This window comes from Centropristis striata, chromosome 7 (assembly GCF_030273125.1).
Source record: "Centropristis striata isolate RG_2023a ecotype Rhode Island chromosome 7, C.striata_1.0, whole genome shotgun sequence".
In the NCBI taxonomy this organism is placed as follows: domain Eukaryota; kingdom Metazoa; phylum Chordata; class Actinopteri; order Perciformes; family Serranidae; genus Centropristis; species Centropristis striata.
In genome coordinates, this window is record NC_081523.1 from 30,072,920 (window position 1) to 30,098,684 (window position 25,765).

General features: G+C 41.0%; 1 protein-coding gene across 1 annotated transcript; it reads left to right on the plus strand.

The window, feature by feature from the left end:
* Positions 1-1,953: 1,953 nt before the first annotated feature.
* figla (folliculogenesis specific bHLH transcription factor) lies at positions 1,954-25,362 on the plus strand. The gene is made up of 6 exons (XM_059336769.1): positions 1,954-2,278; positions 3,975-4,121; positions 4,238-4,327; positions 6,269-6,421; positions 16,259-16,306; positions 25,176-25,362. Exons 1-5 carry the CDS (start codon positions 2,093-2,095, stop codon positions 16,271-16,273), a joined length of 591 nt encoding a protein of 196 aa, XP_059192752.1. The 5' UTR covers positions 1,954-2,092; the 3' UTR covers positions 16,274-16,306; positions 25,176-25,362.
* Positions 25,363-25,765: the final 403 nt, after the last annotated feature.

Below are 25,765 nucleotides of genomic sequence, written 5' to 3' on the forward strand. Positions count from 1 at the left end.
AACAAATATGGACATATTTTTATTTATTTTTGCAAAATAGTTCTTGTGAACAAATGGAAACCTTCAAGCCTTCAAGATAAAATGTTTCGTTTTGCATGTTGTTGTTGTTGTTGTTGTTGTTGTTTTTTAAACTTTTTTTAAACTTTACTTCTACCCCAGATAACACAGGAAACAGCTAGCAGAACTGTAAATTCATTAAATGACTCATGTAAGCATGTTACAGTTTACATGTTAACTAGTTAAGGCAAAAAATTCTGACTAGTTAACTAGTTTGGGTCTATTTTGGCCTTACTAGTTAACTAGTGAAGCTCAAAATGTTCGCTAGTTAATACAGGCCAGAATGCCCATTAATTTGTGTGCGATTGTTGGACTGTCGTCTCTGTTCCCTTCACTGTGTCGATGATTCAGAAGCCATTTGTTTCATTTAAACTGATAAGTGTTCTGATTGGATGTTACCAATACAGAATTACACAGCTTATTTGTTGGGGATGTTTTGACCTTTCCAGTTAACTAGTTTAACACACTTTCTCTCCCTAGTTAAGTAGTCAAGGCTAAAATGCTTACTAGTTAACTAATTTGAGGTATCGTTTGACCCCACTAGTTAACTGCTGGAGTGCTGCATTTGTCATACATATCGCATGCATGTTTACTAGTGAACATTTTTGTCGCACTAGTGTAAAGGTCTCTGAGGTTCACTGGAGAAAAAGACTGGCCTCAATGCTGGCCTTTATGTTTATATGCAATGCAGAGCTGACACAGCTCTCACAGGATCCCAGTCACAATCAATTTCTATAATGATTCACATTTTCATTCTTTTACAGAAGTTGGACTTACGCGCAAACTGAATCCTATTGGCCAGTTACATATGAACATGGACATACCAACAGCTGTTCAAGTCTCTTCGAAGGTTGTGATATACAATGTGTGTGTGTGTGTGTGTATGTACGTGTGTGTGTGTGTGTGTGTTGTTGTAACAGGCGTATGTCCAGCCTAAACAAGATACCATATTGTAAGGACAAACTGCGATGTCTCCGGCCTGTCTGTGAAAATAAAAAAAGACACAGAGCTACACTGAAGACTTTTTTTTATAATATAAGACTAGTAGGATGGAAACGTCAACCCGTGTGGCAAAAATATCAACTAGTGCGACAAAATGTCCAACATGTTAAACAAATGTCTCTCCAACTAGTGCTAGTGGACATTTTGAACCTCACTAGCTAACTACTTGCTGAAAAAGATTGACTACTATGAGTTTTTGTTCAACTAGTACAAGGGTCGACAACCTGAGGCTCCAGAGCCACATGTAGCTCTTCAGGCCATCTCCAGTGGCTCGCTGTTGCTTTGACAAGAAAATGATATTGAATTTGTCTACAATTTAATCCCCATCATTGTAGTAATTATTACATCATCCAATTGTAAAAATATGTACCCTATAGACAGGAATATATATATATATATATATATATATATATATATATATATATATATAGTCGACTATATATATATATGACTGAATAATATATATACTATATATATATATGACTGAAATGTGCATCATAGCCTATGACCATCTGGCTCTTCGCCCTATAAATTTTTGCCAAAACTAACTAGAACAGAAAATACAGATTTGTTTACATTAACTGCTAGTGCTTCACCCTGAGTGATTTGCTTGATTTGCAGCGAGAAATTTGCAAATTACTTTCATTATAAGGCGCAAAAATGCGGCTCCAGAGGGATTTTTCTTTCAGTTTTTTGGACAAAAATGTCTCTTTGGAAAAGGTTGCTGACCCCTGAACTAGTAAGACAAAATGCCAAACTTGAGGGACCAAATGTCCAACAAGTGCTGACAAAGACTGAACGAGGGAAGTGACGTTTGATGTGAAGGATATGGAATAAATGCTCAAAGGGCTTTCCATAGAAAAGCAGCTTGTTCCTGCCTAATTAAACACGTAGCACAGGTGTGATTCCCCGCTCTCCCTCCCTCCCGCTGCCGTTTTATATCTACAGCAGGAGACTACATCTACATGACTGTAAAAAATAATAATAAACAGAAGCAACATACTGTCAAATCTAACAGACGCTACTCGTTAAAATGAAGGTGCCAGAGGAAGAACTAATGAGCGATATTTTGAAGCGATTAACCGGCGAGTCTGCTCTCCCTGCATACAGCAACATCGAAAAGTTCAAACGAGGAAAGGACGGCTTATACTTTGTCGCCGAGGACTTCACTGAAACTGTGAAAAAAAGAGAATTGGTCAACGCCAAGGAACGAATGAGAGTAAGTGTCTAATACACAGTATGAACCGCGGATAAATGTTTGATAGTTTAATGTTTGACAGGAGAGCACTCCACTAGCTAAGGTCCAGGTCCCCCTAGTAAAGAAACCATAGACTGTATATAAAGAAAGAAACTCATATCCATCTCAGTCACCTTAGCTAACATTTGTTAGCGCGTAAATTAACCCACAACTGCCCAGCTAATTTATTTTGGACTCAGTAGGCCTCCACAATCAGTTAGCCTGGTTTATGTTAGTAGCCTACTTTTAAACAGTGGTGGAAGAAGTATTCAGAACCTACTTAAGTAAAAGTACTAATACCACATTGAATTATTACTCCATTACAAGTAAAAGTCCTGCATTCAGAACTTATTTAAGCAAAAGTTCAAAAGTTTCAGCATCAAAATGTACTTAAGGTATAAAAAGTAAAAGTACTCGTTATGCAGATTGCACTCAGATTATTCAAATATATTATTGTATTATTGATGTTGATGCATTTAGACTGATTTCAAGGTAGGGCTAATTTTGAAAAAATATACTTTTATGCGGTTTAATTGATTAAAAAAAGGATTAATAATTTTTTAATTGATCATTTTTTTATGTTCAATCTCTACCTGAAAAGTAACTAAATCCGTCAGCTAAATGTAGTGAGTAAAAAGTACAATATTTGCCTCTAAAATGTAGTTAAGTAGAATGATAAAATGACATATGTGGAAATACTCAAAGTACAAGTACCTCAAAAGTGTACTTAAGTACAGTACTCGAGTAAATGTACTTAGTAACATTCCACCACTGCTTTTAAATAACATGATTGCAACGGGATTATTAATTAACACCTTGAATTTGCCAATGCACAATATCATGTAAAAATGCAGGCCTAAAAGTTGTTTTTGTCGTTCTGTATTTGGCAGAAAGCAAGAATTTGTAAATGCTGTTTGACACAAAATAAGGAAACTAAATTATCATAAAACACTTATGTTTGTAAAATGAATTAATGGATATAAAAGGGTTATGATGTTAAAAAAAAAGATAAATAAAAGAGCCTGGTGTCTGGAATAATAGGCTATTTGGTCAAATTATAGATTTGTGACCATAATAATTTGTAGAGCTGCAACGATTAGTCGACCAATCGATTGGTTGATCAACAGAAACATGATCACAAAGCATTTGATAATTGAGTTTTTGTTCAAGTATATTTGAATAAAATACTGTTTTCAGCCTCTCTAATATAGTTTCTTCTTTTATTTGTTTTATATCATATTAAACTACATTTCTTTCTGTTCTGAACAGCCACACAACATTTTAAGACATCACCTTGGTTGTGACTGGACTGGACTTTTTTTCAAGACAAAATTATAAATGGAGAAAATCGATGGCCTACTCAGGTTTGATAGGAAACCCTCCAAAGGCTGTCTCCAGAATAACATCTGAAGAACTATTAAGTTATACTATTTAAAGGGATAGTTTGGTATTTTGGACATTAAGTTGTATTAAATACTTGCCAGTAGTGTAGTGGATGCAAAGCTAGTAGCTTACTTTCTGAGCTCTGGTGTCGGAGTTCAGGTCCGATACTATGTGTACACTAAAAGGTCTCGCATTCCACACAAGACAGTGGTCCTTGTACATAGAAACCAACTTCACTTGCTATAAAAATAGTTTTTTATAAGTATTATTATTATTCAACCTCTTTTCTCTGCAGATCAGGAACTTGAACTCAATGTTCTCTCGTTTGAAGCGCATGGTGCCACTTATGCGACCAGACCGAAAGCCCAGTAAAGTAGATACGCTCAAAGCTGCAACGGAATACATTCGATTGCTGGTTGCTGTTTTGCAAGATGCTGACAGTGTAAGTGCTGCAATCATGAGGACTCCATCCAATGGGCTATTATAATGGCTTTATGTGGTTTTCCAAGGACAGCACTTATTGTGACACAACAATTGATGTTATTTTCTATTTCTCAGGATGACGGCAGTGGGACTGATTTCCTAAAGAATGCAATCACTTATGGTCAGAATGACAGCTTGGGCAATGACCTATGGAGGGTGGATGATGTAAGCATTGTTTCCATTGTGTAGATATAATAATTGATTTGAGACTGTTTAGAATGAACCAGAATTGAAATGGTGAGCAGTCATTACAATTCTCAATGAAAGGAGCTGATGCACTTCTCAGTGTGGATCTAAGTATTATGTGGGCAGCACAGAAGCAACTTATGCTCAGTTTTTCAGTTGTTGTTTGCTGTCCACCTGCCTTTGTGTACCTGTGATAGTAAACACTGAGCAGCAGCCCCAAGGAAGAAAAATTATCTGCTAAATGCCATAACTACAATGAAAATGTTCTGATAACATACATTGTGGTTTTTATGTTTTTCCTTGTAATTTTGGACATTCAATTTAAGACAAAACAAGAGCGAACTTCAGTCACGTACCTTCTAGAACAGGGCTGCATAGCATCCGGACCAAAATCCAACATTTTTTAATTCTACACTTCATGGATAATTAGAAAGTGGGAATGCCCCTAACTTATCTACAACCCTGATTTCAAGAAGTTTGGACAGTGTGAAAAAAGGTAATAAAAACAAATGCAATGATTTGCAAATCCGTGATAGTATCGCAATATTTTTCATGGCAATATATCGATTCATGGTTGCCAAGTATCATTATTTAGCGTTCTGACTGCTGGCGGGCCTTCAGTATTTTCACCTTTTTTTTTTTTTTTTGGAGGCCATAGCGGGCTCACTTTTAGGAATATACTGGTTATACTGGTATCATATGAAACCAGAAGATCTAAGGAATCTATAGGCATCTAATGCTGCAAAGTTTGGCTTATTGTGTCATTAAAAAAAAAATTCAGAACAGTGAAGCTTAAAGTTGAAAGTTTGATAAAATGCTGCAGTTTTTTTCTTCCACACATGTTTGATGTCAGTTCAGTTCAGTTTGACTGAATACTTTGTTGGTCAGTCTGTGTGTTTGACTCTCATTGTGGAGAAATAAAAAGACTGAAGTGAGATGATTAGACTGAGAATTTTCTCTTATTGGACAAAACAATACTTGATTGAATTTCATTTTATGGACACAAAACGCAGTTTATACAGTTAAATCGCAATATATTGAATCGCAATCCTTACCATATCGTAAAATGCTTAAAATCACAATATCGTATCGTGGCTCAAGTATTGAGATAAAATCGTATCGTGGGGCCTCTGCTGATTCACACCTCTACTATCTAATGTTTAATGGGAAAGGTTTGTGTTTTTTTGTATATGTATACTTATTTTGAATCTGATGCGTTCTCCTTTAATTTATGCTTTACAGTGTTGCAAAATTTTTGGAATAAGGGTTGTTGAAAGATGATTTTGTTTTTATTAGCTTTGTTTTCTCTATTATTTCACTGCAAGGTAACTGGTTTAATATAGTGAACCTGTCACCTGTCCTCCTATCTGTAACTTTCTAAATATATTATTTCACATTGCCTGCAACGATTGATGACCCAGAGAAGATCCTTCAATATAATTAAATTGAGTTTATTTTTTGTAATTATTCATATTTTAATTTAAAACTCTTGAATTATGGGTATACATAACTACACTACAGTCTCAAAATTGTATTAAAAGTTCTCTATTTTCAACTTTTCAAAAATGTGCTATTGAATTTCTCTGTTCCAAATAAATGTTTAATAATTGAATTTAAACAGATGAATCAAATTTTTTTGTTTGTGTAAAGTGATTCCAGTAACGATAAGATGTTGGTGCTTTTCACTTAATATGAAAACAGAAGCAATATTTCAGCCATATTTTGATGAAACTTTCAGTTCCCAATATGGAGTTTCTCATGCTTTTTTACCGCTGTAAAAACCTATTCGCGTTGCACAGTGACAATTTCTTTTCTTGATTTGATTGCAGTTGCCACTGGTTCACTTTTCAAGCCTAAAGCAGGGTAAGCATTTGATAATATATCTTGACATCATTTTACTTGTGTGCTTTTTCCTGACAGTTGCTGAACATGTCAGAGGAGCACATGGAAGATGGATTTGCCATGCCCCCAGAGCCGGCAACAGAGGAAGGAGATATGACCAGACTGGTGTTGCAACATTGTGTGATGCCTGCATACCAGTTCATCATCCAAGTAGCACCTGACCAGACCTTGGTAACTTATTTCACTTTTTTATATTGGGCCTAATTGTATGCTTGGTGTTTGTCAGCTACGGTTGTAGTTGTTGTTGTAGTGCAGCAATTATGAAGATGGGCTGTTGGTTTGGAATCCCAGTAACTCTGTCAAGGGGAAAACCTCATGGTAAATGGTAAATGGACCCACTTATATAGCGCTTTTCTAGTCGCTTTGCGACCACTCAAAGCGCTTTACACTACAGACTGTGCTACAGACATTCACCCTTTCACACACACATTCATACTGGGGGCAGCTACCCTAAACGGCCCCACCTGCCACCATTGGGAATTCATTCACACACCGATGTCGAACATACTTCGACATGTAGGCCGCGACGGTCAGGGATCAAACCGCCAACCCTTCGGTTGGGGGCCAACCAACTCTACCAACTGAGCCACAGCCGCCCCCTCATGTATTATGGCTCTACATTTAGGGTTCTTCATTTAATTTGTGCATTTGATTAGGTCGACATGAATATTGTTACACACTAATTATATAAAGATACAGCTGCCTGTCAGAAAGGGGATGTGACACATTGTTAACAAGAAATGAGTCTCCCTCCATATTAAAAAATGTGCTGCCTTATGCTTATGTCCCGTAATGTGTCTGATGTTGACTATACTGATTTGGATTTGTGCAAAGGTAGTCAGTACAGAGGTGTTTTCACATTCCTCTGCTGAAGGGGGAGATGTCTGTGCACTTTCCTACAATCTGAGATGCAAACATACACTAAGCAAGCTAGATTAGGTACGTCACTACTTCAAAAACCAATTTTGATACACAACAGACTCCTCATCTTGGTCTGGAGGCTCACCGATGTTTCCTCTAATGGAGAAAATAGTCCAGACGACACTCCAGCTGCAGTCTGCAGACCATGAGCAATGTCACTCCTTGGCCAACTCGCACTGCTCTTTAACCTGGCGAAAGCAGCGATGGTGGGCGAGGCGGTGGCCAGATCTAGAATTTCTTTGAATGGGAGGAAGAGGAGTTTCTTTTAGCCTGGCAACTTTAAGGCCTTATTCTGAGGTTCAACTGTACTAGGGCTGCAAAAAATTATTATTTTCATTATCATTTAATCTGAAAATTATTTTCCCTGATTAATCGATTCATCGTTATAAAATGTGTGAAAAATGTCGGAAGTTATAAATGTATTGAAGTTTCTTAAAAGTATAAGATGATTTCTTCAAATGTCTTGTTGTGTCTGTCCAAAACACAAAGATATTCAATTTGATATGATGTGACAGAAAAGCAGGACATATTTCAGTGGCAGAGTTCAAAAGCCAGCATCTGTGATGGTATGGGGGTGTGTTAGTGCCCATGGAATCATGGGTGAAGGGTGATCTGAGAAGCCACCATTAATGCTAAAAGTAGTTTGGAGCAACATATGCTGCCATCCAGACAACATTTTTTCCAGGCATGTCCCTGCTTATGCCTGCCTGCAGCTTAGACCTGTCTCATTGAAAATGTCAGGCAATTTATGAAGCGCAAAATATGACAACAGACAACGGACTGTTGAGCAAGTGTTGTGCGGGTCCGCAGGGAGCAAGGGTTGGGTAAGGTGCCAGTGTTGAGAATTGTCTAGGAGGATGTTATTGTCTCCTCCTTGATCATTGTTGCACCCTCTCCTCTCTCCTTGATGAGAGGGCGCTTGCTCATGCAGCGACCGGCAGCAGGTGTAGGCTCCGTCTGTTTGTTTTTAACTATGCTGTGTATTTAGTCTGTTTTATCTATTTTTTAAATCAACATTGGCCAATTTTAAGGTTTAGTGTCCCACAGTTTCACTATTAAAGTATGCAGTAGCGCTGATTTCACCATGGATTACGGAATAAAACTGAGGAGCTGCAGGCCCAGGCCCGCTACAGGCATGAATTCAGAGACGCCTGTATTCTGGCACTGTCCGAGACGTGGTTGTCACATAAAGATTTGGACAAAGAATTGACAATTGATGGATTCGGGGACCGATCCGACTGAATAGGGACGCTGTGGCCACTGGCAAATCTGCCGGTGGGGGATTATGCCTTTTCCTTAATGAGCGCTACTGTGACGTAAAATCTGTCAACATTAGGGAGCGGCTCTGCACAGCTGACCTGGAACTGCTTTCGATCTCTCTGCGCCCTCGTTACTTGCCCAGGGAATTTCCTCAAGTTTTCGTCACACTGGTTTACATTCATCCGAAGGCGAATGAAGGAAACGCATGTGAACTTATTCATCAAGTGATGCAGAGGCTTCAAATGATTTCTCCTGAAGCTCCTAACTTTATTATGGGCGACATGAACCATTGTACTTTGTCCAAAACACTGAGAGATTTTTATCAGTATGTGACATGCCCCACCAGACAAGATAAGATAATAGATCTTAGATAGGAGATGGCGCCCGTGATGGCAAGCCGTCCGCCTCGCTCCTTTGCTGCTACGTCTGTTTTCCTGTTCCTACTGCTTTTTGCCTTCCGTTTTGTATCTGCTCTGCTGGCATATGATCGCCAAACCCTCCTCGACCTCAGGGCTTGGTCAGACTCGCTGTTGCCATCTGATCACCATCTTTTCGATCAGCAAACACCGGTTCTGGCGGACATTCCCGATCACCTGCGCCGCCTGCCTACTGTCTCTCCCCGGAGGGATCGCGACCAAAAGTCCCGTTCCAGCCGACCCTGCGGCTCCGAACACCGAGGCCGCCTGTCATGCCCTCTCCCCCGGAGAAAGCGCTCAAGAAGACGTGGGAGACGCGCCGGTGTGATTGCCCGTCTCAAAGCTCACCTGAGAGTCTTTTCCTCGGCTGGGTTCCACCTCGGATCTTCTCTCCCTGCCCGGTTCGTATGCAGCCGATGGATCCGCCCTGTTTTCCCGGAGCCAGAGCCGCTGATTACTCCGGTCAACGGACCCGCTACACTGGCACAGTTTAAAGCTGAAAGCTCGCGGAGAAAGTTTATTTACATCCAGCCTCCCGACGTCGGCTCCATCTCACCCACCTGGTCTGCCGCTCTACCTGTCGCATCGCAGACACGTCATCAGACCGCCGCCCCCGCAGTAAGGAATATCGCCGGGAACATCGCGAGACTTTGCCATGCTGTGTGTGATGGAAGGAGAGGTGTAGATCCCAGCCTGCTCTGTCCCATCCAGAGGTCTACAGATCTGTCCCACATTAAAACTGAACTTTTTAATGCACAGTCCTTGTCTAATAAATCAAGCTTGGTCCATGATCACATTCTGGAGAAAGATATTGACCTGATGTGCCTCACTGAGACCTGGCACCAACCGGGAGTTTTTTCCTCATTAAATGAAGCCTGTCCCCCTGGATACAGTTACCTGCAGAGAGCTCGCTGCACTGGCCGAGATGGTGGTCTGGCGGTAATTTACCGCAACTCTCTCAAGCTCTCACCTCTGTCTCTGCCTGATGTGTCTTCTTTTGAATATCTGGCCTTCAAATCTAAACCCTCTTCCAAGATCAATGCAGTACTGATCTACCGGCCGCCCAAACCACACCCATCCTTCATCACAGAGTTTCACGACCTTCTCACCTCCCTCTGCTCTCTATCCTCCAATAACATCATACTTGGCGATATGAACATTCACATTGACAATCCCTCCTCCCCCCTGGCAGCTGATTTCTTTCATGTACTGGACTGTCTCAACCTCACACAGCATGTTGATGCACCTACACACACCAGAGGGCACACTTTAGACCTGGTCATCTCGGACTCTCCTTCCATCAAAAATCTGTCAGTGTATGACCTGGGTGTCTCTGATCACAGCATCATTTCCATGAACATTTCCTGCCCATCTCACCTCCCCCAGCCTAAACGCGATATTCATTTTCGCAATATAAAAAACATCAACCCTGCCATCTTGCACTCTGACCTCCAACTGCTGGCCTCAGTCAACCTTCCATCAGTCAACAAATTGATCGAACACTACAACCATTCTCTTCTCTCCCTCATGGATATACATGCCCCTCTCAAAACAAGAACTGTGTCTTTTTCCCGCACTGCCCCCTGGTTCACCAATGAACTGCGCAAGATGAAGGCTGCTGGTCGTGCCATTGAGAGGCGTATCAAATCATCTGGCCTGGTGGTACACAAGCTGGCCTACAAAACTCACCAGAAAGCCTATGCAGCAGCCCTTAAAGAAGCCCGGTCCATCTATTACTCCAACATCATCAATAACAGTCCAGGAAATTCAAAACAGCTCTTTTCCACCATAAACCATCTCCTTAATCCCAAAAACCAAACCCATTCAGAACCCACAGCAGAACACTGCAACAGGTTTCTTGCATTTTTCAAAGAAAAGATAAATTCCATCCGGTCTCAGCTCTCAGGCTCCCCTGCTCCATCTCTGCCATCTGCCTGCCCTCAACCTGCACCTTTCAGTACCTTTGCCACAGTCACTCAGTCCGAAGTTGAGGGTTTCATCAAAAAAATGAAGCCTTCCACCTCCCCCCTGGACCCCATCCCTACAACACTCATCAAATCAAACCTGTCTGTCATAAGCCCTCTTATCACACAAATCATAAACCATTCGTTAAACTCCGGCCATGTCCCGCCCTCACTCAAAACTGCCATTATCAAGCCTCTTCTAAAGAAACCCAGCCTCGACCCAGAATCTCTCTCCAACTACCGGCCCATTTCCCATCTTCCATTCCTATCCAAAGTGCTTGAAAAAGCTGTTGCCGCACAGCTACAGGAACATCTACAACGTCATTCACTCTTTGAAATATTTCAATCTGGTTTTCGCACTGCCCACAGTACAGAGACAGCATTGTTGAGGGTAACCAATGACCTTCTCATCTCTGCCGATTCTGGATCCCCCTCCCTGCTCATCCTCCTCGACCTTTCAGCGGCTTTTGACACTGTCGACCACCACATCCTCCTAAGCCGCCTCCCCACCGACATTGGTCTCCATCACTCAACACTGGACTGGTTCACTTCTTACCTCAGTGACAGGACGGAGTACGTCAGCCTGGGATCTGCCAAGTCCCAAACAGCCCCTGTTACCTGTGGTGTCCCCCAAGGATCTGTCCTAGGACCCATCCTCTTCATACTGTACATGCTGCCACTGGGTCGTGTCATCAGCCAACACGGAATCTCATTTCACTGCTATGCCGATGACACACAGTTATACCTTCGTACTAACCCCAACCAGCGTTCTACCTCGGTCATCTCATCATCACCTACTCAAGCTCTCTCCAACTGCCTGGAGGAGATTAGGGCGTGGATGAGTCACAACTTCCTTCAGTTAAACAGCTCCAAAACCGAAGCCATACAAATCGGCACCCCTCATCAGGTCCAGTCATCACCCATAACCACCATCTCCTTCTCCGGTCAAGCCATACCCCTCTCTACCTCAGTTACCAACCTTGGTGTGAAGCTGGACCCACAACTTACCTTCATGAACCACATCAAACAACTGTACAAAACCTGCTTTTTCCATATAAAGAACATCTCCAAACTCCGCCCCTTCCTCACTTTCCCTGACGCAGAAAAACTCGTCCACGCCCTTATCTCCTCTAGGCTTGACTACTGCAACAGCCTGCTCATCGGTTTACCCAACAAACACCTCCAGAAACTCCAATTCATTCAGAACTGTGCTGCCCGTACTCTGATGAAAATACAACACAAATACGACCACATCACCCCCATTCTACAGAACCTACACTGGCTTCCCATAACCTCAAGAATTAAATACAAGATCGCCCTCATCACCCACCTTTGCATCTACAGCAACGCCCCACAATACCTCAAAGACCTTCTCACCCCTCACTCATCCACCCGCAACCTCCGCTCCCAAAGCATAAACCTCCTCCATCAGCCACGCACACGTCTCCGCACCATGGGAGACCGAGCCTTCTGCTCCGCTGCCCCCCACATCTGGAACTCCCTCCCTGAACATCTACGTCAACCCCAGCCTGTGGACACCTTTAAAAAAGGGCTTAAAACTTTTTTGTTCAGGGAGGCATTTTTAGGTTGTCCCTAGATGTTTTTATTTTGTCTCTGCATAATGTACTTTATTACCCGTGTCTCTTTTATCTACTGCTGATTTTAATGAGTTTTTTTTTCTTTCTTGTTTCTGGTTTCTGTAGCACTTTGAGATTTCTGTATGAAAAGTGCTTTACAAATAAAATTTATTATTATTATTATTATTATTATTATTATTATCTATGTTATGGAAAATTAAAGGGGCATATAAATCTATCCCCCTCCCGCCCCTTGGTCTGTCAGATCACAACTGTGTACACTTAATTCCTGCTTACTGCTCTGCCTTGAAGAGGGGCAAGGTACAGCATATTCAAGTTAAAGACTGGTCAGAAGAAGCCTGCTTAACTCTCCAGGGATGTATTGAAAGCACTGACTGGGACATGTTTACAGAGTCTTGCTCTGATATTAATGAACTGACCGATGTGGTTAATAGCTGGGTTGTTTACTGTAAAGATCATGTAATCCCTGAAAAGACTGTGAAAATATATCCTAACAACAAGCCTTGGGTGTCCAAGTCCCTTAAAATGCTACTACATCAAAAGAACAGGGCATTTAGGGAAGGGAATACAGAGGTACTTCGCAGCTTGCAAAAAGACATCAAACGGGAAGTCAGGTCTGGTAAAATGAGGTATAAAGCTAAGATTGAGGCTCAGCTCAAAATGAATAACCTGGGCTCTGTCTGGGAGAGCATGAAGACCATTGTAGGTCTCAAAGATGATAAGGTGAAGCATACACAGTTAAATGGCTACCCTTCAGACCTGCAGTTGGCTCAGGAACTAAATACATTTTATTATGTTTGATCCCCGAGAATGCCCTGAAAATAGGGACTTCTGGACCAGCTCTCCAATAAGGGGTTTCGTTTTCTACACTATGGATTTTATCACAATAAGTGGTACAGGAACTTTATAAGCTGGTGGCGAAGAGACTCGCCTAGCGCTAACTGCCTCATCCGAGCACCTGCCCTGCTTAAGCCGGAATAGCACCTGTGGGATAACCCATAAACCACAGATACCACGCTGGCCGCGCCCGTTTAACGGCAGCTCTCCTCTAAACGATCTGTGCACTTGTTGAATTGCTAGGTTAATTTTAGTAGCTGGGAAAATAAGCTCCAAGGACAAGTTTAATTTGTTTGGCTAGAGCAACCTGTTAGAACCTTGTTTAAACACACAACCTTGTAATAACAAAGGATTTAAAAATCTAATGTCCACTACTTCACTTTAAATGCAATTGAGGATTTATTGATAATATAGCAAGGTGCAAGCATACAGCATATAATATTTATAAAGTTGATTACAGATCAAATTCAAAAGTTTATAATAATAAAATGATTATTGTTTGATTTGTCTTACCCTAAACCTGACTTTCCTATGTTAATTAAAGCTGTAGCTGGGAATTGTGATCCATCCAATTTGGAGAGGAAAACGGGAAAAGTTGCCTGGCCAAGCAACTTGAAACGCACTGTCCGAAAAACGGTCTTCAACCGAGGCAATCCACTTTGTCCAAAGTCAGAAAGGTCCTTGACCGAAACCGCAATCCAAAAACAGCAAGAACAAAGAAAGAAAAATCCATCAATCCATCTTGACAAGTGTTGGAAAATGGTTACCCTTCAAAACTCATCTCTCGTCCTCACTCGTCAAAATTGGAAATCTTCTTTCTTGATGGAAACGTCCTAAAAACCGTCTTCTTCTTTAGTTGCAAAAATCCAAGTCCTACCACCGATTTGATAGTCCTTAGATCCAGAGAGAGTCGAAGAGTCTTGCAGCTCCTCACGAAGGATAACATCGATCTTTCCTTGCGCTGCAACTTTTATACTCTTGCCACTCCTTAGTTCTCGAACTTTCTTACTGCCACTCCTCACTAGTCATCTCATTGGTTTAATTCTCTTTCTAACTCTGATTCTTCTGTTGCTGGCCAGATTTCCTTTAGTCCGTTCCTCCCAACTTCACAACTTCGTTCAGTTTTGCACGTACACCAAGTTACAACATGTGTCGGCTCTACTATGCTCTCCTTTCAATTCCCCTTTTTTCTAACTGACTTCGCTCTAACTGTCCCTTCTGTTCAACACAGTCATCAGAATTAATATCATAGTCATCACATTTAATAAAAATGATCACTTCAGTTACCACACGTACCACACGTACCGCACGTACTCTTCCACTGATCATTATTGTAGTTTAACTCAACAGTTAAATCACTCAATCCCATCAACTTGGTAATATATCATTACACATAATAAAAATCATTACTGACTTTGGTCATTACAGTCATTTATGTATTTTGATCATCACATAACATCTCAGAATCAACAAGTTTCATAGTGCATTTGTGTACTACATCATGTTAGGAAAGTGCTAAACCAAAGCCTCGTGTTTTCACAGTCTCATACCATCTTTTGTTGGTATTTAGGCAAGCAGAGATCTCAACTCACTTGACAGGTTTGACACACAATTATTTTATGATAAACATGTTGAGCTCAGAAAAAGACTCATATCTGCACCTTCCTTTACCCCCTCCTTTGATGAGGGCAGTGTGGTTAAGTGCTTTAAAAGCTGCAAACCAAGAAAGAGTCCAGGCCCAGATAGAATTTGTAGCCGTCTGCTTACTGTTTGTGCAGAACAATTAGGCCCTATTTTTTACTATATTTTTCAGTTGTCTCTTATCCAGCAGAAGGTTCCATTATTATGGAAACAGTCCACTGTGGTGCCTGTGGCCAAAGGTCCTCATCCCAAGGCTTTAAATGACTTCAGGGCCGTGGCCTTAACTTCTTTAGTTATGAAGTCTTTCGAGACATTGATTAAAAGGGAGCTCCTGACTAGGACAGAGCATCTTTTAGATCCTCTTCAGTTTGCCTATAGGGCCAAGAGGGGTGTTCAAGATGCATCACTCACTTTATTGAATTATGTATTGAAACACCTTGAAAACAATAAGACTCATGCTAGGCTGCTATTTGTTGATTTCTCCTCGGCTTTCAATACCATCCAGCCACATATGTTGGTTGAAAAATGAATTGACAGCTTTAATTTAGATTTAGGCCTTGTAGGATGGGTGCTTGATTTTCTCACAAACAGAACTCAGAAAGTGAGGGTAAACACAACTCTGTCAGAGGAGCTGACCACATCCACCGGCTCGCCCCAGGGCTGCGTCCTCTCCCCTCTCTTGTACATCTTGTATACAGATGATTGTCGTAGCCACCATGTAAACAGACATATTATTAAATTTGTGGATGATTCTGTAATTGTTAGCCTTCTCGAGGATAAAGAGGACAGCCATGGCCCTATTGTAAATTATTTTATTTTACAATAGAAGGATGCAGCTTCGGCATAAGATGTTAAATGTTTTGCTGCTATGCAACATTCAAAAGCACCTTCAGCCTAGAACCTTGGAAAGCCAAACAATGCTTTTTTAAATTAATCAATTAATAGATGGTGTAACCTTTTGATCACACAGTCTTCATACTGTACACAGACTCTTCAAACAATAGGAAATCAGACAAATGCATGTTTCTGAAATAATTGGACATGAATGTGCTGCAATCACAATCAACGCAAAGCTTTTGACTATCTTCAGTGTCGCCCTCATACCTAAGCCAATCACACAAGTATGTTGTCTGATTGGATGATTCAAGGTGAAGAGACATGCTCAGGTTACTGTGTGTCAGAATAGCTGTTTGAGTATGAGCAATGTACTCAAGGCTTAGCTCAGACGAGGGAATATGGCTAAAGTGAAAAGATTGAGGATTGAATTCAAGTAACTGAAAATGTTTTATCAATGACAAATGTAGTGCTTTGTCATGCTGGAGAAAATGTAATATCAGTGTAAGACGTTATCATCTTCTTCTTTTTTAACAGATGTCTCAACCCTAGAACAGATGGCTTGGACCAGTTTTGGAAACCCAGGTTGGATCTGTTTAATTAATATATCAAATATGTTATCAGCAAGTGCATTTTCAGTAAAAGTGCAGATTGCATAAGACTTTTAAAAGTCTAACACTGAATGTTAAAATGTGTGTGTCAGAATACTGCAGATATCAGGAAGGTTATATCAAGTTAATATATAATAGGAATATTATAATGAATATTAGTAAGTTGTTGTAATAATATGATACGAGAGCCAAATACAGGTGCTGGTCATATAATTAGAATATCATGAAAAAGTTGATTTATTTTAGTAATTCCATTCAAAAAGTGAAACTTCTATAATGTATACATTCATTTCACACAGACTGATATATTTCAAGTGTTTATTTCTTTCCATTTTGATGATGACAACTAATGAAAAGCCCAAATTCAGTATCTTAGAAAATTAGAATATTGTGAAAAGGTTCAATATTGAGGACACCTGGTGCCACACTCTAATCAGCTAATTAACTCAAAACACCTGCAAAGGCCTTCAAATGGTCTTCCAGTCTAGTTCTGTAGGCTACACAATCATGGGGAAGACTGCTGACTTGACAGTTGTCCAAAAGACGATCATTGACACCTTGCACAAGGAGGGCAAGACATAAAAGGTCATTGCTAAAGAGGCTGGCTGTTCACAGAGCAAAAGAAACAAAATCCATTCAAAAATGTGGGGGAGATTCACAAAGAGTGGACTGCAGCTGGAGTCAGTGCTTCAATTTAGAGGACTACCTGGCTTCTGGTTTCTGGTTTAGTACTTTTTTTTAAATTTGCTTTTCTGTTTGCTGTGGTTTTCTGCTAAATTTTATAGTTTTAAAGTTAGTTGTTTTTTGGCCTGGCTCACTTAGCTGAAATTGACCTCTTAAAAGGCTTTTGTCTCTTGTTTCTATGGGGTGTTGTTTTAGTGCCTTTATAATTTCTGCTTTTAGCTGAAAAAAATTCAGTGCATTTTAATTTAGAGGACTACCTGGTTTCTGGTATAGTACATTTCTTTAAATTTGCTTTTCTGTTTGCTGTGGTTTTCTGCTATATTTATGGGTTTCTGCTAAATTTTATAGTTTTCAAGTTAGTTGTTTTTTGGCCTGGCTCACTTAGCTGAAATTGACCTCTTAAAAGGCTTTTGTCTCTGGTTTCTATGGGGTGTGGTTTTAGTGCCTTTATAATTTCTGCTTTTAGCTGAAAAAAATTCAGTGCATTTTAATTTAGAGGACTACCTGGCTTCTGGTTTCTGGTATAGTACTTTTCTTTAAATTTGCTTTTCTGTTTGCTGTGGTTTTCTGCTATATTTATGGTTTTCTGCTAAATTTTATAGTTTTCAAGTTAGTTGTTTTTTGGCCTGGCTCACTTAGCTGAAATTGACCTCTTAAAAGTATTTATAGTACTTTTCTTTAAATTTGCTTTTCTGTTTACTGTGGTTTTCTGCTAAATGTTATGGTTTTCAAGTTACTTAGTTTACTCAATCCCAGTTCGAGTTTCAACTCGTAGATTCTTCAGACCTCGCTCAGCCCATCGTACCTATTGCAACCTTGTACAGCCCCCTCGCTCAAAATACACTCAGCGCCTCGTCAAGGGTGGACTCTGGAACTGCCAGTCTGCATGCCGTAAGTCTGAGTTCATCTTTTGCTTTGCTGCTCAGCAATCACTGGACTTCCTTGCCCTCACTGAGATGTGGTTAACACCAACCAACTCTTCCACTCCTGCAGCTCTTTCTGCTGCCTTCTCCTTCACTCACACCCCTAGACCCACTGGTAGGGGTGGAGGAACAGGTCTTCTCATCAACCGCGATTGGAATTTCTCCCTCCATCCGCTGCCACAGTTTTCCCCACGGTTCTTCGAATACTATGCTGTCACCATAACTTCTCCCTCAGCAGTAACCATTGTTGTTCTTTACCGCCTACCTGGTCCTTTGGGAGAATTTCTGGAGGAGCTCGACATCCTACTTTCAAACTTCCCTGAAGACTTGTCCTTCTCGGTGACTTCAACATCCAACTCGAGAAGTCAGCAGACTTACTGCTTCTTCTCTCCTCCTTTGCTCTTCTGCTCACTCCCTCACCACCTACTCACAAAGCTGGCAACCTCCTTGATCTCATTTTCACCAGGAGTTGCTCTACCACCAATCTCTCTGTTATCCCATTTCATGTCTCTGATCACTACTTCATCAATTTCTCCCTCCCACTCTCCCGATCGGACTGTCTGCCCCCACCGACAGATACTGTACTGGTCCGCCGCAACATTCGCTCTCTCTCTCCTCCTGCTCTGGCCTCAACTGTTCTCTCTTCCCTCCCTTCATCGGACTCATTCTCACTTCTGCAGCCCAACTCTGCAACCGACACTCTCCTTGCCACCCTCTCCTCCTCTCTTGACTCGCTCTGTCCTCTCACTCCTCAGAAAATACGCAAGTCCTCCCCTGCCCCTTGGCTGTCGGACTCTGTGCATGCCACCAGAGCTCCCCTACGGGCATCAGAACGGAAATGGCAGAAAACTAAACACCCTGAAGACCTACGCAACTACCAATCTCTTCTTGCTGCCTTCTCATCTTTGATCTCAGCTGAAAAAAGCTCTTTCTATCAGACCAAAATCCAATCCTCATTCTCCAACCAGAAGAAGCTCTACTCCATCTTCACAAACCTCCTGGTCCCTCCAACCCCCCCTCCTACCTCCTCCCTCCTACCGACCCACTTTGTCAACCACTTCCTGAAAAAGATTGAGGACATACACTCCTCATTTACCCATCCAGTCTTACAACCTGCCTCTCCTCCTTCCTCGTCATCATCTCCCACCCTCTCAGCATTCACTCCACTGTCTCTTCCTCAAGTGCTCAGCCTTGTAACCTCTGCCCGTCCTACCACTTGTCAGCTGGATCCTATTCCTTCCCACATGTTTCAGTCTATTGCTCCGGATCTCCTCCCGTTCCTTTTCTCGGTATACACCAACTCCCTCGGCTCCCTCATCCACTCACATGGCTTCTCCTATCATAGCTATATATATATAGATATATAGAGATAGATATAGCTTGTTTCTGTGCAAGACAGAAGTTATGATAATAGTTACAACAAAATTTCAGCTAGTGGATGATGAAATATGATAACATTGGTCTTTAGAAAAATAGTGACATGACAAGGCTACTTGCAAAACAAAAACATGATGCATGCCTATGCTATGCCGATGACACCCAGCTAATCTTCTCATTTCCCCAGTCTGAAACACAGGCAGCAGCACGTATCTCTGCATGTCTGGCCGACATCTCCCAGTGGATGTCCTCGCACCACCTCAAACTCAACCTGGGAAAGACTGAGCTACTTTACCTCCCAGGGAAGGGCTCCCCCACCACTGACCTCCACATCACTGTCCAGAACACAGTGGTTGTCTCCACAGAAACCACCAAAAACCTTGGCGTGACTCTTGACAACCAACTGTCCCTCTCCACAAACATCACCGCCACCACCAGATCCTGCAGATTCCTGCTGCATAACATCAGGAGAATCCGCCCGTTTCTCACTCAGAAGGCAGCTCAAGTCCTGGTCCAGGCGCTGGTCATCTGACGCCTGGACTACTGCAACTCCCTCATGGCAGGTCTGACTGCCAAAGCCATCTGACCTCTGCAACTCATCCAGAATGCAGCTGCTCGACTGGTCTTCAATCTTCCCAAATTTTCACACACAACACCCCTCCTTCGCTCCCTCCACTGGCTACCTGTGGCTGCGCGGATGCGCTTCAAGACTCTAGTTCTGGCATACTCCGCTGCTAATGGTTCAGGTCCTACTTACATCCAGGACCTTGTCAAACTCTACACCCCTGCCCGTCCTCTCCGCTCTGCATCAGCCAAACAGCTGGCAACTTCCACCCTGCGTGGGTCAACTCGCCTCAAAACCACTTCCAGACTTTTCTCTGTCTTGGCACCCAAATGGTGGAACGAGCTCCCCACCGACATCAGGACCTCAGACAGCCTGTACATCTTCCGCCGCAGGCTGAAGACCTATCTCTTCCAACAATACCTCGGTTAAGTCATGGTCACCTAACATATATATATATATGTGTATATGTATATGTATATATATATATATATATATATATGTATATGTATATATATATATGTGTGTGTGTATGTATATATATATATATATATAAAAAATCTCTTCTCTTCTCTTCTTTAACATATAGCACTCCTTTAGCGATGACAGTTGGCTCTTAAAGTTCTGTACTCACTTGCTTCCTGTGGTCTAAGTCTAGTACCTTCAGGTTGAATGCACTTATTGTAAGTCGCTTTGGACAAAAACGTCTGCTAAATGACATGTAATGTAATATAATCAAGAACCACCACGCACAGACGTATGCAAGACATGGGTTTCGCCTGTCACATCCCTTGTGTTAAGCCACTCTTGAACAAGAGACAGCGTCAGAAGCGTCTCGCCTGGGCTAAAGACAAAAAGGACTGGACTGCTGCTGAGTTGTCCAAAGTTATGTTCTCTGATAAAGTAAATTTTGCATTTCCTTTGCAAATCAATTTCCCAGAGTCTGGAGGAAGAAAGGAGAGGCACAGAATCCATGTTACTTGAGGTCCAGTGTAAAGTTTCCAGTCAGTGATGGTTTGGGATGCCATGTCATCTGCTGGTGTTGGTCCACTGTGTTTTCTGAGGTCCAAGGTCAACGCAGCCATCTATCAGGAAGATGCAGATTTTACTTTCCAACAGGACTTGACACCTGCACACAGTGCCAGAGCTACCAGTACCTGGTTAAAGGACCATAGTATCCCTGTTCTTAATGGGCCAACAAATTGCCAGACCTTAACCCCATAGAAAATCTATGGGGTATTGTGAAGAGGAACATGCGATACGCCAGACCCAACAATGCAGAAGAACTGAAGGCCAGTATCAGACCAACCTGGGCTCTCATAACACCTGAGCAGTGCCACAGACTGATCGACTCCATGCCACGCCGCATTGCTGCAGTAATTCAGGCAAAAGGAGTCCCAACTAAGTATTGAGTGCTGTACATGCTCATACTTTTCATGTTCATACTTTTCAGGCCAACATTTCTATAAATCCTTTTTTTGGATTGGTCTTAAGTAAAATTCTAATTTTCTGAGGTACTGACTTTGGGATTTTCATTAGTTGTCAGTTATAATCATCAAAATTAAAAGAAATAAACACTTGAAATATATCAGTCCGTGTGGAATGAATGTATACATTATACAAGTTTCACTTTTTGAATGGAATTACTGAAATAAATCAACTTTTTCATGATATTCTAATTATATGACCAGCACCTGTATGTGTCCAATAGTATACAGATGTTCCCATCTGGTCTAAAAGATGGCCATTCTCATGACTGTTTCCAGTTGACAACTGATACAAAACAAGCACAGGCTAGGAGGAAAAGCATAGGTGTGATTTATAAAATGAATGTTATTGAATGCCGATATGCTGCTTCAATTTCAGGGACCTTGTGTCAAGCTCTCACATATGGCTTGGCGTTATGGAGAATATCAAATATTACAATATTTATGACCAAATACAATGCAATACAAATGAAAATGTCTTGGAGGACGTCGTTGATCATGACCTGGAACACAGCTGAGCCCAAACTGCATGACAAGACATTCAAAATGGGTTTTAAAGGCTGTTTTCCACAATCCCCCTCCCTTATTCTGAGCAAGTGATCGGCAATCCGTAAATCCACTTTAGTGAAGATTTGAGCTCCTTGCAGAAGAGATAAAGGGAAGAGAATACCTGTTTTTGATAGTTATGTTGTTTAGTCCCTGGCAGGGATGGACCAACTTGTCTTTCTTGTTCACGAAGAAGAAGCAGAGGGACAAATTAGCCCAGTTAGTGACATGTTCACATACTCCTGCATGAACTTCATTTCAGGGGCAGACAATGAGTACAACAAACATGTAGGGGGAGATGTGTCTGGTAATAAGTCAATGGCACTATCACAGGCACGGTGAGGGGGCAGATTGGTGTTAAAGACCTTTCAGAGGGGTCGAACATGTAGTTATTTAATATAGAAAATGTATTAAGGGAATAACCCGAAAACATACTATATTGTGATGTATATCGTTATTGAGATATGAAATTACCTATATCGGAGTCAGGAGATTTGCAGCTAGCTGCAACAGGGAATGCAGAAACAGGACTTGGGCAAATCCAGATCAATACATCTCTCCCCCCAATTGACAACTTTTCCAGTGGACCAGTCAGGGTGAGGGCTATGCTGTTTCAGCTACAGGAACCCCAGAATAAGGAGGAAATTGGGGTGAACGAAAGTAACAGTCTCTGAGCGGTTGTCAATTTGAGTGAGTTGCAATGGCTGAGTGTGATGGGTTACCATACAGAGGAGTGGGACAGGTCCAGTGGAAAAAAACCCAACCCTATCTTCTTGTTTAAGTAATTGTCCATTAAGTTTGCATCTGCACCAGAATGCATCAGAGCAGGTGAGAGTAACTTGTGGCAGAGAATGGCAGGGACATGCAGAGAGGACTGTTCAGCTCACCCCTGCCGTAAGCGACACTGCTGCTCTTCAGGGGTTAATATAGTTCTACATAGCTGCATTGGCTCCTCTGAAGCAGAGGGAGGCTCTGGAGCAGCTGAAGGGGAATGCTGCTGATGGAGCCTGGGGGTTGAGCTGGGTGCAGAGAGCCTCTTGAGTGACAGCAGTGTTGGCTTTTCTCTTTCTTGCTCTATTTTTATCATCTTATATAGCCAGGGAAATCAGGGATTCAAGACCAGCAGCCAATTTGTCGGGAACAAGTTGACCTACAGGGTTTTAGATAAACCATTGAGAAGAGCATCACATAAAGCCTGACTGATTCCAGCAGCTGTCAGCTGCCACAGTGCGAAAAACAGTAATAAAGACAGAAACTCTCTCACAGTCCAGCATAGTATGAGCTAGTGGGTCAATGTTCAAGGGACCATGCTATAATGAAGTAGTATGTCTCTATTATGTGCATACTGCATGAAAAAGTACATGCCTATATAGATATAAAAAGTAAATTTTGACCCATGGCACGGCATGTCATCTACTCTCCACCTCCCCCTTTTATCCAGTCTATCTTCAGCTGTACTATCCAATAAAAGCAAAAGACAACAACAGCAATAGCAAAAAACAAGCCTACTTTGTGCAAAAAAATAGCGGGAGGAATCAGTAATTATTGGATATTCTCAGTTAACATAATTTATGTAAATTAAAGCTTTAGTGTAGTGTTTATTTATTTATCTTTTTTGTATTTACATGATTTACGGTGAGGGTATAATGTCATGTATGAGTTGGTGCCTTTCAGATTTTTTTTTTACACTGATAATGTAGTTCACACTTGGTATAGTGAAGATAATGTTACAGATTCATTTTTAGACCATACTACATTCAAGTTGGCCCACCAATTCAATTAATGCACACTGCCTGTTGCTTACGCTATCTTTCACTATAGTGATTAGAGGAGGGGGGGGGGGGTTGATGCAGCATAGTATCGCAATATTTTGCATGGCAATATTTTATTGATCCGTGGTCAACAAATATCGAAATTTAGCACTCCGGCTCACTTTTAGGAATATACTGGAGATGCTGGTATCATATAAAACTCTAAATTTTTTCTAAATAAATCTAAGGAATCTATATGCACCATACTTTGTTGGTCAGTCTGTGGGTTTGACACTGGAGAAATAAAAAGACTGTAGTGAGATGAATGGACTGAGAATTTTCTCTTCTTTGACAAAACAATTCTTGATTTAATTTAATTTTGTGGACACAAAATGCAGTTAAACAGTTAAATCGCAATATATTGCATCGCAAGACTCACCATATCGCAAAATGCTTAAAATTCCAATAATATCGTATCGGGATAAACTTGTATCATGGGGCCTCTGCTTCCCACCTCTAATACTGATTCCTTCCTTACGGGAAAAACTGGTAGACTCCATAGTTTAATATTCATCACATATCCAGATTTTGTCACCTCCTTCACCCAGTGTTTAAATGAGGGTGGTTTTACTGACTTCCACTGCATAAGAATTAGCCTCTGTGCCATGAGCGTCAAAAAAGCTATGGCATTTAACTGTAAGATAGTGAATTGTTCTTCTGAGGGTGCTGTTCCAAAGACAGCAATTATAGGATCAGGATCTACATTGACACCCCTTATGTGAGATATGGCTTCAAAAATTTTGGTCCAAAAACTGGTCAGAGACCTGCATGACCAGAACATGTGACCCAGCGTAGCTGGGTTATGGCTGCATCTCGGGCGGAGCTATCATTAATGTTATTAGTAACACCTATGCTTTTCCTGTGAAAAAAAGCAATTGCTTGATGATTCAGATTTACAACCAAAGTAAGTGTTTAGTTAATTGTATGTTGAGGATTTAGCATTAAGTCAATTATCTTCCTGCTTCCACCACTAGACTGGCACTGCTTACAGGGCCTGACACAGATGTTTTCAATCTCAAATTAAAATGAGGTGTGACTGGTAATTTGCTGAGATCGCCAAACTCTTGCATATAGAAATAATTACCCCTTTTCATGCTTTATTTTTTGAGGACAGTGAAGCACAGTGGCAAGGACTGAAATGCACTGTTCCACTGCCTTCTGCTGGTTGAAAGTATCAAGCCAGCTGTCCACACAGCATCATCAGAATCAGAATCAAAATCAGAGATACTGAAAAATAATCATTAAGAGCGATTGGCAGTGTGCTCTGTTGCGCTGTAGCCAGATCTTACAGTGATGTCAGGGTGTAATAAAATCCCCTACATCAATGCAATATGGTAGGGGAAGGAGGAAACAAATATGGAGATAAGTCCTCTGTGAACAAGTTACTCAGTGCAGTAATTGTATTCAAGGAACTGTACTATTTTAGATAATGTCATTCTTGTTTTATTTTTAGGGGCCTGTTGAAGAAAGGATTATTCTTGAAGAAAATGAAATTGTATTTGTTTTATTTAATTTAACTTTGGAAATTAACATTTTGTTTAAGTAAATATGAATGTGTTTTTATTTTCATTTTACTGTATTATATTTCATGTAACTGTATTCTTGGCACCCCTTAAATAAAATGTGCAAGAAAGCTTAAATTTTTAGAATTTCTGTCTGAAGTTTTTTTTTAATATATATATATATATATATCACCAAAACTACTGTCATAAATATGAATTGAATATTATCAGCTTTCATTAATTGTAAATTGATCATTTCATTTGTAGGAAAAAAATGTATCAAGAAGACAGTCAACTTCTGTTACATTTCTGGTTCTCATGTTAATTTTTCCATTGAATTAAACGTTGGAATTTCAGCTTTAGTTTCTGATTTAATTTTAATTTTATTACTACTAAGTACTAATCTTCTTTAAAAATACAACTGGAAATATAAGTGTGTAATGACTTATTGTAACCGGTGTTAGTTAGTCCAGATTATTGATTTTTTTTTTTTTTTTTTTTACAATGTTACAATTTCATTTATCGCTTTGCGCTTTTATTC

Coding starts and splice junctions, on each gene's coding strand:
- figla (XM_059336769.1), top strand. CDS start 2,093: ATGAAGGTGCCAGAGGAAGAACTAATGAGCGATATTTTGAAGCGATTA. Junction 2,279..3,974: donor ACGCCAAGGAACGAATGAGA/GTAAGTGTCTAA, acceptor TTTTCTCTGCAG/ATCAGGAACTTGAACTCAAT. Junction 4,122..4,237: donor TTTTGCAAGATGCTGACAGT/GTAAGTGCTGCA, acceptor TCTATTTCTCAG/GATGACGGCAGTGGGACTGA.